Below are 15,077 nucleotides of genomic sequence, written 5' to 3'. Positions count from 1 at the left end.
TAAATTGGGATGTTGCTCTCAAGGATTTGATAATCCTCTAGAATGCATGTAGGATGCATAGGAGTCTTAGCAATTGTTAATTCTGTCATACTGAACTTCTTCAGAAGTTCCTTTGTGTACTTGCTCTGGTGGATATAAGTAGCTTCTGGTTTTTGATCAACTTGTATTCCCAGAAAGTACTTGAGTTCTCTCATCATACTCATTTCAAATTCAGCCTGCATCATCTCAGAAAATTCCTTGCAAAGAAATGGATTAGCAGATCCAAATATAATATCATCAACATAAATTTGCACAATTAAGATATCATCTTTGTAAGTTTTGCAAAAGAGAGTTGTATCTACTTTACCCCTTACAAACTCATTTTCCAGAAGGAATGATCTTAGTCTCTCATACCATGCTCTGGGAGCTTGCTTCAGACCATAGAGAGATTTCTTCAATTTGAAAACATGGCCAGGGTTCTTCTCATCTTCAAAACCAGGAGGGTTGTGCACATACACTTCCTCTGAGATGTATCCATTCAGGAAGGCACTCTTAACATCCATCTGATGAAGAATTATGTTGTGATTCACTGAGAATGAGATCAACAGTCTGATAGCTTCCAATCTTGCTACTGGGGCAAATGTTTCAGTATAATCTATTCCTTCTTGCTGAATGTAGCCTTGAGCAACTAGCCTTGCTTTTTTTCTGACTACATCTCCTTTTTCATTCAGCTTGTTTCTGAAAACCCATTTGGTTCCAATGATGTGAGCGCCTTGAGGTTTCTTAACAAGGTTCCAAACATCATTCTTGGAGAATTGATTCAATTCTTCTTCCATTGCCAGAATCCAGTCTTTGTCTTTGATATGATTTGGGAACACAAAGGATCGTCTTGAAAACCGGGGACAAAAGATAGGAACTTGACCCTAACCGCGACCTGCCGGTAGAACCAAAGTTATCAAAGATAAAAAGGGAACTTGACCCTAACCGCGACCTGCCGGTAGAACCAAAGTTATCAAGTTTAGTTCTTAACCCAAGAACAAATGGGAAGCTCTCACAATATGAGAAAACTCAATATCATTCAGATTCAAAAACTGCTTTGTTCCATACATTGAGTCCCTATTTATAGGCTAAGTGGGATGCTACTCTTTCCAATAAGTAATAATGCTCCCACTAACATTTAATAGACTCCACTAGAGATTTATAGCTCCACTAGCATTGGAAACTTGAGTAAAAACCCACTGTTCCTAAAGATGAGTCAAAGGCTCATAAAAGACATTAAAAACCAACTAGGGGGAATACAAAATGTCATCAGAAAATTCACCCCTATATTAAATACGAAAATTCAAGAAAATAACTAAAATGGACTTATTTACTAAATATTAATGTCCATGAGTGCATCTTGAACATGCAGATTGGGTTCTTGGAAATTATGCCTTCAAGTTGGGTCCAAGTCATCATCATTCTTGTGTTCAAGGAAATTGACCCACTTTGGAGTTGCTTCTAATTTATTCTGATCTTCTTTTCCCTTGAGCTCCAAAATCAGTCCTTGCAAAGCTTGCTTCATTCTTTTGGTCTTGGACCTTGTCATTGGACCTCCTATTTCCTGCAAAGGGTCTTTGTCTGGGCTGGACCGATCCTCATCATTCCCTCCCTCTTCGAAAGGATTCGTCCTCGAATCAAACCCATCACCTACATCAAACAAAGATAGATCAGCCACATTAAAAGTAGAACTTATAGTTCCATATTCATTTGGCAAATCCAGCTTGTAGGCGTTGTCATTGATCTTTTCTAATACTTGGAAAGGTCCATCTCCCCTTGGGTGCAATTTGGATTTTCTTTGAGTTGGAAATCTTTCTTTCCGCATATGAACCCAAACCCAATCTCCGGGTTCAAAAGTAATGCGAATACGCCCCTTATTAGCTTGCTTTGCATACTGCTCATTCCTTTTCTCAATGTTTGCTCTAACCTTGGCATGCAACTCCCTAACAAAATCTGCCTTTTTGTTTCCATCAAAATTAGCAAATTCATTAGTAGGTAAAGGTAAGATATCCAATGGAGTCAAAGGGTTAAAGCCATACACAACTTCAAACGGAGAGTAAGAAGTAGTAGAATGCACAGCTCTATTATATGCAAACTCAACATGTGGCAAACATTTTTCCCACTGTTTTAAATTCTTTTGAATGATTGCACGCAGCAAGGTAGTAAGTGTTCTATTCACAACCTCAGTTTGCCCATCCGTTTGTGGATGTGCAGTTGTAGAAAACAGAAGCTTAGTTCCTAACTTACTCCATAAAGTTCTCCAAAAGTGACTTAAGAATTTCACATCTCTGTCACTTACTATTGTTCTTGGTAATCCATGCAAACGCACAACCTCTTTAAAGAACAAATCAGCAATATGTGTGGCATCATTTGTTTTGGAGCATGCAATGAAATGTGCCATTTTGCTAAACCTATCAACAACCACAAATATGCTGTCCTTCCCACCCTGTGATTTAGGAAAACATGTTATGCATTTTTCACAAACAGATTGCACATCATGTTTCATTTTAGGCCAAAAAAAATGCTCTTTCAAAATTTCTAAAGTCTTTTGAACCCCAAAATGTCCCATTAATCCACCACCATGAGTTTCCCTAACAAGCATTTCACGCAAAGAACAAACAGGAACACACAATTTATCTTTCCTAAACAAGAAACCTTCATGTTTATAATAGTCCCCAAAAGCATGCTTAGAACAAGAATCCCATACCTGTCCAAAATCAAAGTCATTGGCATACAAGTCCTTGATATGCTCAAACCCAAGTAGTTTTGTTTGCAATGAAGTAAGCAATGCATACCTTCTAGACAAGGCATCAGCCACAATGTTTTCCTTACCATTCTTGTACTTGATCACGTAAGGAAACATCTCAATGAACTCCAACCACTTGGCATGTCTTTTTTGAAGCTTTCCTTGAGAACTTAGGAACTTCAAGCTTTGATGGTCAGAATGGATGACAAACTCTCTTGGCCACAAATAATGCTGCCAATTTTGCAAAGTTCTTACCAATGCATAAAGCTCCTTGTCATATGTGGGATAATTCAACGCTGCTCCACTAAGCTTCTCACTAAAATATGCAATCGGTTTGGAATCCTGCATCAAAACAGCACCTATTCCAACACCAGAAGCATCACATTCAATTTCAAAAGCTTTATCAAAATTAGGCAAACAAAGCAAAGGTGCATTGGTCAGCTTATCTTTCAAAGAATTAAAAGCATATTCATGCACATCATCCCACTTGAAAGTCACATTCTTTTTAACAAGTTCATTCAAAGGTGCAGCAATGGAACTAAAGTTCCTCACAAACCTTCGATAAAAACTTGCTAAACCATGAAAACTTCTTACCTCATTAGCATTCTTAGGTGTAGGCCATTCTCTAATTGCCTTGACCTTCTCTTCATCAACAGAAACTCCTTTAGAACTTACAACAAAACCCAAAAATACAACAGATTCCATGCCAAAAGAACACTTTTGAAGGTTGGCATACAACTTGTTCTCTTTTAAAACACCAAACACAGCATGTAAATGTTCAACATGTTCATCTAGGGATTTGCTGTAAATTAAAATGTCATCAAAGTAGACTACAACAAATTTCCCAATGAAAGAACGCAAAACATGGTTCATTAATCTCATGAATGTGCTGGGTGCATTAGTTAAGCCAAATGGCATCACTAACCACTCATATAAACCATATTTGGTTTTAAAAGCAGTTTTCCATTCATCACCTTCCTTCATGCGAATTTGATGGTATCCACTTTTCAAATCAATTTTAGAAAACACACAAGAACCATGCAATTCATCAAGCATATCATCTAATCTAGGGATAGGATATCTATACTTTACAGTGATTTTGTTTATGGCTCGGCAATCAACACACATGCGCCATGTTCCATCTTTCTTCGGAACTAAGATCACGGGAACAGAACAAGGACTGAGGCTCTCCCTCACAAAGCCCTTTTGCAACAACTCATCCACTTGCTTTTGAATTTCCTTTGCTTCCTCGGGACTCGTCCTATAAGCTGGCCTGTTTGGAAGTGAGGAACCAGGAATAAAGTCAATTTGATGCTCAATACCTCTTAAAGGAGGCAATCCTTGTGGTACATCTTCTGGAAAAATTTCAGCAAACTCCTGCAACAATGAATTAACAGCACTAGGCAAAGAAGAGTTGAGATTGTTAGTGAAATAAACATCTTTGTACATGAGTACAAGCAAGTTCTCCCTTGCTAACAATGCACTCTCAACATCTCTTTTCTTGGCAAATGCACTTTGATATGCCCCAAGTTGATGCAAGGGCTTGATGGATCGTCTAGGATGATTTTAGGACTTGAGAAATCAGAGTTGGAAGGGAAAAACAAAGAAGAATTTCGTGCAAGGAAAAGATGGACAGAATTGGAATGGAACTTTATGGATATGGAAGTGCAGACGTCACACAAAGGTGGTGGCAAACCTTTGATAAGTCAAGGTCCTGAATCACTCAAGGGATATGAGAATCACTCTCAACAAACTGAACTAACTCAGAAAAAAAAATAATCTTATTCATTCATGTTCTCCATGCTTGGCCGTCCCTCCCTTTTAAAAGAGTTTGGCTTTGTTTTGAATTACAAAGGTGAGTCATGGTCTTAACTCCAATTAATGACTAATTATGGAGTTTTAACATCCAATTCTGAACTGAAAATTCAAATAAAAACTCCTAATGAGCTGGTCAAGCTCAGCTTGTAACAGCCCCTAAACTTTCTCTCATTACATTAAACAAAAACAGGAAATTAACTTCAATTGAAAGAGATTCTTGGAGTTTTACTTCAGCTATCAAGAGCTGATGCAAACTTGGAATATTCCTCCCTTAAAGCCTTCTTATTCACGCCCCACATGCCTCCACTTCAGGTCCATTAATTGCTAATGCATCCTTGGTGTATTAGGGACTTATTGGATTGAAAAAAAAAACTAGAAATAAAATTCGAACTCAGCTCCAATTAATTGGGCTGATCTTGGACGACTTCCTCTTCATAGCTCATGAGGAAATTCACCAATTTGGGCTCAAGTTCTCGCACATGGGTTCCTTCCTCAAGAGCTAATGCTATCATCTGTTGAAGTGCTTCCTTGGCCCTTTTAGCCCTTGCCCTAGTCATTGGTCCTCCAAGTCCTTTTAGTGCTCCATGACCCTTGTCCTTGTCCTTGTCCTCATCATTCCCTCCCTCTTGAAAAGGATTTGACCTCAAATCAAATTCTCCTCCATCTGCATCGAAGAGAGATAAATCAGAGACATTAAAGGTTGAGCCGATGTTATACTCACCTGGAAGCTCTATTTTGTAGGCATTGTTATTGATTCTCTCAAGCACTTGAAAAGGTCCATCCCCTCTAGGTTGGAGTTTGGATTTCCTTTGTTCTGGAAACCTTTCCTTCCTCATGTGCACCCAAACCCAATCTCCGGGTTGGAACACCACCTCCTTTCTTCCCTTGTTAGCTTGCCTAGCATAACTCTCATTCTTTCTCTCAATTTGAGCCTTCACACGCTCATGCATCTTCTTGACATATTCAGCTTTGCCCTGTCCTTCCTTGTGCTTGAAAACAGAAATGTTAGGCATAGGCAACAAATCAAGAGGAGTCAAAGGGTTAAATCCATACACTACTTCAAATGGAGAGCAATTGGTAGTGCTATGGACAGCCCTATTGTAAGCAAATTCAACATGAGGCAAACACGCCTCCCAAGCCTTTAAATTGTCCTTAAGGACAGTCCTAAGCAAGGTGCCTAGGGTCCTATTAACCACCTCAGTTTGCCCATCAGTTTGTGGGTGGCAAGTGGTAGAGAACAAAAGTTTAGTGCCTAACTTCCCCCATAAAGTCCTCCAGAAGTGACTTAGGAACTTGGTGTCCCTATCACTAACTATGCTTCTAGGCATCCCATGAAGTCTTACAACTTCTTTAAAGAACAAATCAGCAACGTGACAAGCATCATCAGCTTTCCTGCAAGGAATAAAGTGAGCCATTTTTGAAAACCTATCAACAACCACAAAAATGGAATCCTTACCATTCTTTGTTCTAGGGAGGCCTAAAACAAAGTCCATAGACAAGTCAACCCAAGGGTATTCAGGGATTGGCAAAGAAGTATACAAACCATGTGGCATCACCTTAGACTTAGCCTTCTTGCAAACAATGCAATGTTCACAAAACTTGATCACATCATGTTTCATTTTGGGCCAATAGAAATGTTCCTGTAAAGTTTCTAGAGTCTTTTGGACTCCAAAATGACCCATTAATCCCCCAGCATGGGATTCTTTAACAAGCAGTTCTCTAATGGAACTTTTAGGCACACACAACCTGTTTTCCTTAAATAAAAATCCATTGTGCCTATAAAATCCATTTTGAGAAACTTTCTCACAAGCCACAAAAATTTCAGCAAAGTTATCATCTTTTTCATACATTTCTTTCACATGTTCAAGTCCTAGCAATTTAGTCTCTAACATGGAAAGCAACACGTGTCTCCTGGATAAAGCATCAGCCACAATGTTACTTTTCCCCTTTTTGTGTTTTATGACATAGGGAAATTGTTCCAAAAATTCAACCCATTTGGCATGCCTTTTGTTCAACTTACCTTGCCCCTTCAAGTATTTCAGCGACTCATGATCACTATGAATCACGAATTCCTTGGGCAAAAGATAATGCTGCCAAGTCTTCAAAGCTCTCACCAAAGCATACAATTCCTTATCATAAGTAGAATAGTTAAGGGCAGCTCCGCTTAACTTTTCACTAAAATAAGCAATTGGGTGGCCTTCTTGAAGCAACACAACACCAATACCTACATTTGAAGCATCACATTCAAGTTCAAAAGATTTAGCAAAGTTAGGTAAAGCAAGTATAGGTGCATGGGTAAGCTTATGCTTTAGGGCAGCAAAGGCCTCTTCTTGATTCTTTCCCCAATGAAAACCCCCATTCTTTTTCACCACTTCATTTAGGGGTGCTGCCAAGGTACTAAAGTCCTTTACAAACCTCCTGTAGAAACTGGCCAAGCCATGAAAACTTCTTACATCACCCACGGATTTAGGAGTGGGCCACTCTTGAATGGCTTTGATCTTTTCCTCATCAACCTGCACTCCTTTCGAACTCACAACAAAACCAAGAAACACAACATGGTCAGTGCAAAAAGTGCATTTCTCAAGATTGGCAAACAATTGTTCCTTTCTAAGCATACTCAAGACGGATCTTAAGTGCTCAACATGCAGCTCAAGAGTAGTGCTATAGACCAAAATATCATCAAAGTACAACCCCACAAATTTCCCAATGAATTCCCTCAAAACATGGTTCATTAGTCTCATAAAAGTACTAGGTGCATTAGTTAAACCAAAAGGCATAACCAACCATTCATACAAACCATATTTAGATTTGAAAGCAGTTTTCCATTCATCCCCTTCTTTTATCCTTATCTGATTGTAACCACTTTTCAAATCAATTTTAGAAAAATAACATGCTCCATGCAATTCATCAAGCAAATCATCAAGTCTAGGAATAGGGTGCCTATACTTAATGGTGATGTTATTCAAGGCTCTACAATCAGAGCACATTCTCCAAGTCCCATCTTTCTTTGGTACCAAAATCACCGGTACAGCACAAGGACTCATGCTATTTCTTACCCACCCTTTGTTCAAGAGTTCTTCCACTTGTCTTTGAATTTCAGTGGTTTCTTGTGGGTTGCTTCTATATGCTGGCCTATTAGGCAAAGAAGCTCCCGGAATGAGATCAATTTGATGCTCAATTCCTCTCAGTGGTGGTAGACCACTTGGAACACTTGTTGGAAACACATCCTCATAATCCTGCAAAAGAGATTTAACACTAGAAGGCAGCTCAAAATTTTCAAAAGTGTTAGTGTTCAAAATCTGATTTTTGCAAAACATCAAGTATAGGATCTGTTTTGAAGCTATCATCCTTTTCACCTCTCTCTTTTTGATCAAACAAATTTCTTTTCTCTCAAGTATTTCACTCTTTTCTTTTTGCTCTCTCTCAAGTGTTTCACTCTTTTCTTTTTGCTTCCTCTCAAGTGTCTCACTCTTTTCTTTTCTCTCTTGTTCAATCTTTTCTCTCATTTTCTTTTGATCCTCACGCACCTCCCTAGGGCTCAAAGGTTTGAGCGTAATTTTCTGGCCATGATGTTGGAATGAGATCTTGTTGGTGCTGCCATTATGATCAGAGTTGGTGTCATATTGCCATGGTCTTCCCAGCAGTATGTGACTAGCCTCCATGGGAACAACATCACAAAGAACCTTATCCCTGTATTTGCCAATGGAAAAGTCAACTTCAACTTGCTTACTTACTTGTATTTCTCCATAGTGGCTGAGCCATTGAAGTTTGTATGGCCAAGGATGTGGTTTTGTGACCAGGTTCAGCTTCTCCACCATTCTTTCACTAGCCACATTAGTACAGCTCCCGCCATCAACAATCATCAAGCAAATCTGCCCATTGACAGAACATCTTGTGTGAAAGATATTCTCTCTTTGGCTTTCTTTCTTTGGCTTTTGTTGGCTACCAAGCATTCTTCGGATCATCAACAGTTCACCATTCATGGCTGCCTCCTCTTCTTCTTCACTTTGTTCTCCTTCGGACTCACTGGTGTAGTCTCCATCATCCTTAAGAATCATGGTCTTTTTGGAGGCACATTCATAAGCATAATGTCCCATACCTTGGCATTTGAAGCACTTGACCTCTTTGCTCTTTTTGGATGGTTGTTCAAGAGGTTTTGAAGAAGCTGAAGCTTGTGGTTTGGTGGCTGGTTTGCTAAGGGTGCTCGGCCCTTCATTCTTCATTCTGTCTCTCCAAGATGAATTGGAATTGGTAGAACTCTTCCTTGCAAGCCCTTTCCTTTTGAGTTGTTGCTCAACTTTAGTGGCCTTGTGCAGCAATTCTTCCATGTCTACATATTCCTGAAGTTCTACAATATCTCTAACATCATTAGATAAACCATTAATAAATCGAATCATGGTTACCTCTTCATCCTCCTCAAGATTGGCTTGCAACATAAGCACCTCAAGTTCTTTGTAATACTCCTCAACACTCTTGCTGCCTTGGGTAAGTTTTTGAAGTTTAAATTTTACATCCCTAGCATGGCTTGAAGGGACATATCTTTTCCTCATGATTCGTTTCATTTCAGCCCATGTTTCCACCGCTGGCTCCTCATTTCTCAATCTCTCTTTTGCAAACTTATTCCACCAAACAAGAGCATAGTCTGAAAAGTGAGCAGCTGCAAGTTTCACCTTTTGGTCCTCCTCATAGTTGTTGCAAGCAAAGACATGCTCTATTTTGAGTTCCCACTCCAAGTACGCCTCTGGATCACTCTTTCCCTTAAAAGGAGGAATTTGGAATTTGACTCCTTCAATCCGAGCAGGTCTAGGATTTTCATGAATTCGTCGTGGCCTCCCGCCTTCACTGTCACTATTGTTCCGGTTCTCCATTTGATCCAGCCTTTCGTGGATCTCTTCAGTTTGCCTCCTCATTAAGTTTTCCAGATGTTGTGTAAGAGCCCGCATTTCGATGGTCGAGAGTCGCACTGTTGGTTGCTCCTCCTCTTCTCCTGACATCTTTGACAAATGAAAAGATTCAAGTAGAACAAACAAATGTTAGTGTTTACCTCACTTCTCTCGTGTTTCCCTCAAATTGGCTTTTCTATGATGTGCACTCTTGCCTTTTTCCACTCAAAAATTCTCACAATCTCTTGAGTAAATCAAAGTTAAGACACACAAAGAATTATGCCACCAAATTTGTGTAGAGTCACACAGATTAGAATAGACTTTAGAATATGAAACAAAAGAAGACAAGACAAATCACCACAGAAATGGAAAGGACTCCAAATATTTAGAGACTAAAGAAGAATTCAAGAACAAACAGAAAGAAGAAAATAAATTGGAATGCTAGCAACAAAATTACCTTGAACAATTGAATTTGGCTAATTAAACAAGAACCATTCAGCCATTTTTTTTTTTGAATTTTCGTTTTTTTTTTTTTGAATTTTCGTTTTGTAATTTGTTTTTGATTCTGAACAATTAACAAGGCTTAACTTTTGCAATGGTTCAGCCAAAAGAAACAAAAACTAAAATCAAGGTAACAAGAAATGACAAAGAGTTGCTAACCAGAATTCCAGATAAGAAAAGAAACCAAAATCCTAGAACCGGAGCTCTGATTACCAAATGATATGCCCCAAGTTGATGCAAGGGCTTGATGGATCGTCTAGGATGATTTTAGGACTTGAGAAATCAGAGTTGGAAGGGAAAAACAAAGAAGAATTTCGTGCAAGGAAAAGATGGACAGAATTGGAATGGAACTTTATGGATATGGAAGTGCAGACGTCAAACAAAGGTGGTGGCAAACCTTTGATAAGTCAAGGTCCTGAATCACTCAAGGGATATGAGAATCACTCTCAACAAACTGAACTAACTCAGAAAAAAAAATAATCTTATTCATTCATGTTCTCCATGCTTGGCCGTCCCTCCCTTTTAAAAGAGTTTGGCTTTGTTTTGAATTACAAAGGTGAGTCATGGTCTTAACTCCAATTAATGACTAATTATGGAGTTTTAACATCCAATTCTGAACTGAAAATTCAAATAAAAACTCCTAATGAGCTGGTCAAGCTCAGCTTGTAACAGCCCCTAAACTTTCTCTCATTACATTAAACAAAAACAGGAAATTAACTTCAATTGAAAGAGATTCTTGGAGTTTTACTTCAGCTATCAAGAGCTGATGCAAACTTGGAATATTCCTCCCTTAAAGCCTTCTTATTCACGCCCCACATGCCTCCACTTCAGGTCCATTAATTGCTAATGCATCCTTGGTGTATTAGGGACTTATTGGATTGAAAAAAAAAAACTAGAAATAAAATTCGAACTCAGCTCCAATTAATTGGGCTGATCTTGGACGACTTCCTCTTCATAGCTCATGAGGAAATTCACCAATTTGGGCTCAAGTTCTCGCACATGGGTTCCTTCCTCAAGAGCTAATGCTATCATCTGTTGAAGTGCTTCCTTGGCCCTTTTAGCCCTTGCCCTAGTCATTGGTCCTCCAAGTCCTTTTAGTGCTCCATGACCCTTGTCCTTGTCCTTGTCCTCATCACACTTACTCTCTTATTTTTCTCTTCACTGCACTCATTTTTTTCTTTTTCTTTCTTTTTCTCATTTTCATTTTTCTTACTTTTTCTCTCTTTTTCTTGAATGCTCACTTTTTCTTCTCTCAACTTACACTCTTTTGCGATTCTAATTTGATCAGCATATGCTTCAGCAGGTTTGAGAGGTGTCAACACAATGGTGCGATTGTTCATGGTAAAGGTATAGGTATTTTTGTACCCATTATGATCAACATTTCTATCAGATTGCCATGGCCGCCCAAGAAGCAAGTGGCCCACATGCATAGGCACAACATCACAAAGAACCTCATCTTTGTATTTTCCAATGGAAAATGATACCAAAACCTGCTTAGTCACCCTTATGTCTCCACAATCATTGAGCCACTGAAGTCTATATGGATTAGGATGCTTTTTGGTTGGCAAGTTCAGTTTCTCGACCATCAAGGTGCTAGCAACATTAGTACAACTTCCACTGTCAATAACCATGCTACATACCTTTTCATTAATGAGGCACCTAGTATGGAAAATTTTATCACGTTGCTCCGCATCTTCATCTTCCTTAGGCTGTATGCTAAGAGCACGCCTAGTAACAAGCAAATTTCCATGCACGGGTTCAGCCACTTCAACATCACTACAATCTTCTAACAGAGGCATTTCATCATCACTTGAGCTCACACTCTCTATGTCTCCATTATCCAGCAAAATCATTGCTCTTTTGTTTGGACACTCAGAAGCAATATGCCCAATTCCTTGGCATCTGAAACATTTTATATCACGTGATCGTGAAGAAGAATTAGTTTCAGATTTACCTTTAGAGGATGCCATAGTAGACTTGGCCTTCACATTTTCTTTAGGATGGGAAATGGCTTTATTATTCTTCCAATTTGACTTCCAAGAAGTGCTTGAGGATGATGAGAATTTGGAGGAGGTTTTGGACTTCAATTGCGTTTCCACCTGAACTGCTTTGTGCAACAAATCCTCCATCTCCACATAATATTGTAATTCCACCACATCAGCAATCTCCTTCTTTAAACCTCCAATAAACCTTGCCATAGTGGCTTCACGGTCTTCTTCTATATTGGCTCTCATCATAGCTATCTCCATCTCCTTGTAATAATCCTCCACACTCATAGAACCTTGGGTCAGACTTTGCAATTTTCGGTGCAAGTCTCTATGGTAATGGCTGGGGACAAATCTTCTTCTCATGACAGCCTTCATTTCTTCCCATGAGCGAATGGGTCTCTCTCCATTTCTGCGCCTGTTTATCACAAATTGATCCCACCAAATACTAGCATAATCAGAAAATTCAACAACTGCCAATTTTACCTTTTTCTCCTCTGAATAGTGATGGCAATCAAACACATGCTCCACCTTTCTCTCCCACTCCAAGTACAGTTCAGGATCATTCTTTCCTTGAAATGTAGGGATGGTCATTTTGATACTATTCAAGTTATTGTCACTTCTTCTTCTTTCATGAGATCTTCCATCTGAATACTCCTCCTCTTCTTCCTCTTCATTGTTTCGCCTAGGAGGGGACCTAGACCTTGATGCTAAATCATCAAACCTTCTATTTAAGGCTGTGAATTGTTCTGTAACAGCTTTCACAAACAGCTTGAGATCAAATGCTCCTTCTTCGTCTCCACTCATGATTATGTGCTGCCAAAAACACAGTTAGTAATAAAATTCTCACTCACACAATCTCACGTGTTTACACTCAAAATATTTCAATCACTCGTGTTTCTCTCAATCTTTCGCTTTTTATTTTTTTCCTCTAATGATCTCACAACTCTTGCCTTTTACCACTCAGCTTCACCTTATGAGCTCTTAAATTAAGAACTTTAGGATGGTTCTACACAACAAGGAACAGCTAGAGTATGAAGATGATAACTTCAGCGATTTAAGGAAATGAGAGATTAGGAAGGACACACTAATTTTTTTTTAAGAGAAATAGAAAACGAGAACAATGGCTGAGGTTTTTTTTTTTTTTTTTTTTGATTGCTGGAAAGAAACACACTTAAATTCTTCAGGTCACAACTCTTTTTTTTTTTTTTCCTTTTTTTTTTGTAATACTTCTTTCTTTTTTTCTTTTTTTTTGTGCTTTTGGACCTGAACACTTCTTTTCTTTTCTTTTTTTTTTTGCACTTTTTTTTTTCCAGCAGAATGCAAATCACAAAAGACAAAAAGAATGAAGGAACACACGAAAACTTCAAAAAAAAGATGATGAGAAGACAAGGGAAAGGATAATATGAGTAGGCTGTTTTTTTTTTTTATATAGGATGAGAACAACAAAAAAAAAAGAAAAATAAAAACAAAATGGAGAAAAGAAACCTGGTTTTCAAGAGCCTAAGCTCTGATACCAAATGATATGATTTGGGAACACAAAGGATCGTCTTGAAAACCGGGGACAAAAGATAGGAACTTGACCCTAACCGCGACCTGCCGGTAGAACCAAAGTTATCAAAGATAAAAAGGGAACTTGACCCTAACCGCGACCTGCCGGTAGAACCAAAGTTATCAAGTTTAGTTCTTAACCCAAGAACAAATGGGAAGCTCTCACAATATGAGAAAACTCAATATCATTCAGATTCAAAAACTGCTTTGTTCCATACATTGAGTCCCTATTTATAGGCTAAGTGGGATGCTACTCTTTCCAATAAGTAATAATGCTCCCACTAACATTTAATAGACTCCACTAGAGATTTATAGCTCCACTAGCATTGGAAACTTGAGTAAAAACCCACTGTTCCTAAAGATGAGTCAAAGGCTCATAAAAGACATTAAAAACCAACTAGGGGGAATACAAAATGTCATCAGAAAATTCACCCCTATATTAAATACGAAAATTCAAGAAAATAACTAAAATGGACTTATTTACTAAATATTAATGTCCATGAGTGCATCTTGAACATGCAGATTGGGTTCTTGGAAATTATGCCTTCAAGTTGGGTCCAAGTCATCATCATTCTTGTGTTCAAGGAAATTGACCCACTTTGGAGTTGCTTCTAATTTATTCTGATCTTCTTTTCCCTTGAGCTCCAAAATCAGTCCTTGCAAAGCTTGCTTCATTCTTTTGGTCTTGGACCTTGTCATTGGACCTCCTATTTCCTGCAAAGGGTCTTTGTCTGGGCTGGACCGATCCTCATCAGTCTTGAAGAGCTTCATCAATTGATTTTGGTTCAATTAAGGATACCAATCCCTTCAGACTAAGGAGAGTCTCTTCAGAGGGTCTGAATGCTGATATGGTTCTGACTGGTTCATCTTTGTTTCCCAGAATCAACTCCTTTGGGTGAGAGGCAACAATTCTGCTCTTCCTCTGAGGCTGTGAATCAGAGGGACCAACTTCCTCTGGAGAGTCTTCCTCTGGCTCAGCTTCCTCTGGAGCTTTGCCTTTATCAGAAACATTTATACTCATATCTGCAAACTTTTCAACTAGCTTTGACTGATCAGAGTCAAGCTTATCATCAAATCTAACATGAATAGATTCTTCAATAGTTTTAGCATCAGTATTATAAATTCTAAAGCCTTTAGAACGTTCAGAGTAACCAAGTAATAGACATTTAGAAGATTTAGAATCAAACTTATGCAATATATCCTTAGTATTCAGAGCATAACAAACACAACCAAAAGGATAAGAGTAAGAAATGTTGGGTTTTACTTTCTTCCACAATTCATGAGGAGTCTTATTCAGAATTGGTCTGATAGAGATCTTGTTCTGAATGTAACATGTTGTGTTTACTGCCTCAGCCCAGAAGTGCTTTGCCATGTCAGTTTCTTGAAGCATTGTTCTAGCCATCTCTTGAAGAGTTCTATTCTTCCTCTCAACAACACCATTTTGTTGAGGAGTTCTAGGACAAGAGAAATCATGTGCAATTCCATAGGAATCAAACAAACTCTCAAACTTGTCATTCTCAAACTCTCCACCATGATCACTTCTGACACGCATAATTCTGCAAGCCTTCTCGTTTT

General features: G+C 38.6%; 1 protein-coding gene across 1 annotated transcript; it reads right to left on the bottom strand.

Moving 5' to 3' along the window:
- Positions 1–4,305: 4,305 nt before the first annotated feature.
- LOC130743233 (uncharacterized) lies at positions 4,306–14,247 on the bottom strand. The gene is made up of 6 exons (XM_057595379.1): positions 11,346–14,247; positions 7,570–7,818; positions 6,485–7,122; positions 5,582–6,358; positions 5,304–5,425; positions 4,306–5,240 (listed from the first exon to the last, which is right to left on the bottom strand). Exons 1-6 carry the CDS (start codon positions 12,756–12,758, stop codon positions 4,984–4,986), a joined length of 3,456 nt encoding a protein of 1,151 aa, XP_057451362.1. The 5' UTR covers positions 12,759–14,247; the 3' UTR covers positions 4,306–4,983.
- Positions 14,248–15,077: the final 830 nt, after the last annotated feature.

Source organism: Lotus japonicus, chromosome 3 (genome assembly GCF_012489685.1).
Source record: "Lotus japonicus ecotype B-129 chromosome 3, LjGifu_v1.2".
NCBI lineage: Eukaryota > Viridiplantae > Streptophyta > Magnoliopsida > Fabales > Fabaceae > Lotus > Lotus japonicus.
Note: the sequence above shows the minus strand (reverse complement) of the source record. Positions and strands in the feature narration are given on the sequence as shown.

Excerpts from the sequence above, each read along its gene's own strand:
- LOC130743233 (XM_057595379.1), bottom strand. The coding sequence starts at position 12,758 with ATGAGTGGAGACGAAGAAGGAGCATTTGATCTCAAGCTGTTTGTGAAA. Across the intron at positions 7,819-11,345 it reads CATGGCAATCTGATAGAAAT|GATTATGAGGATGTGTTTCC; the intron begins GTTGATCATAAT and ends TCTCTTTTGCAG. Across the intron at positions 5,241-5,303 it reads CTACAAAATAGAGCTTCCAG|GAGAATTTGATTTGAGGTCA; the intron begins GTGAGTATAACA and ends ATGCAGATGGAG.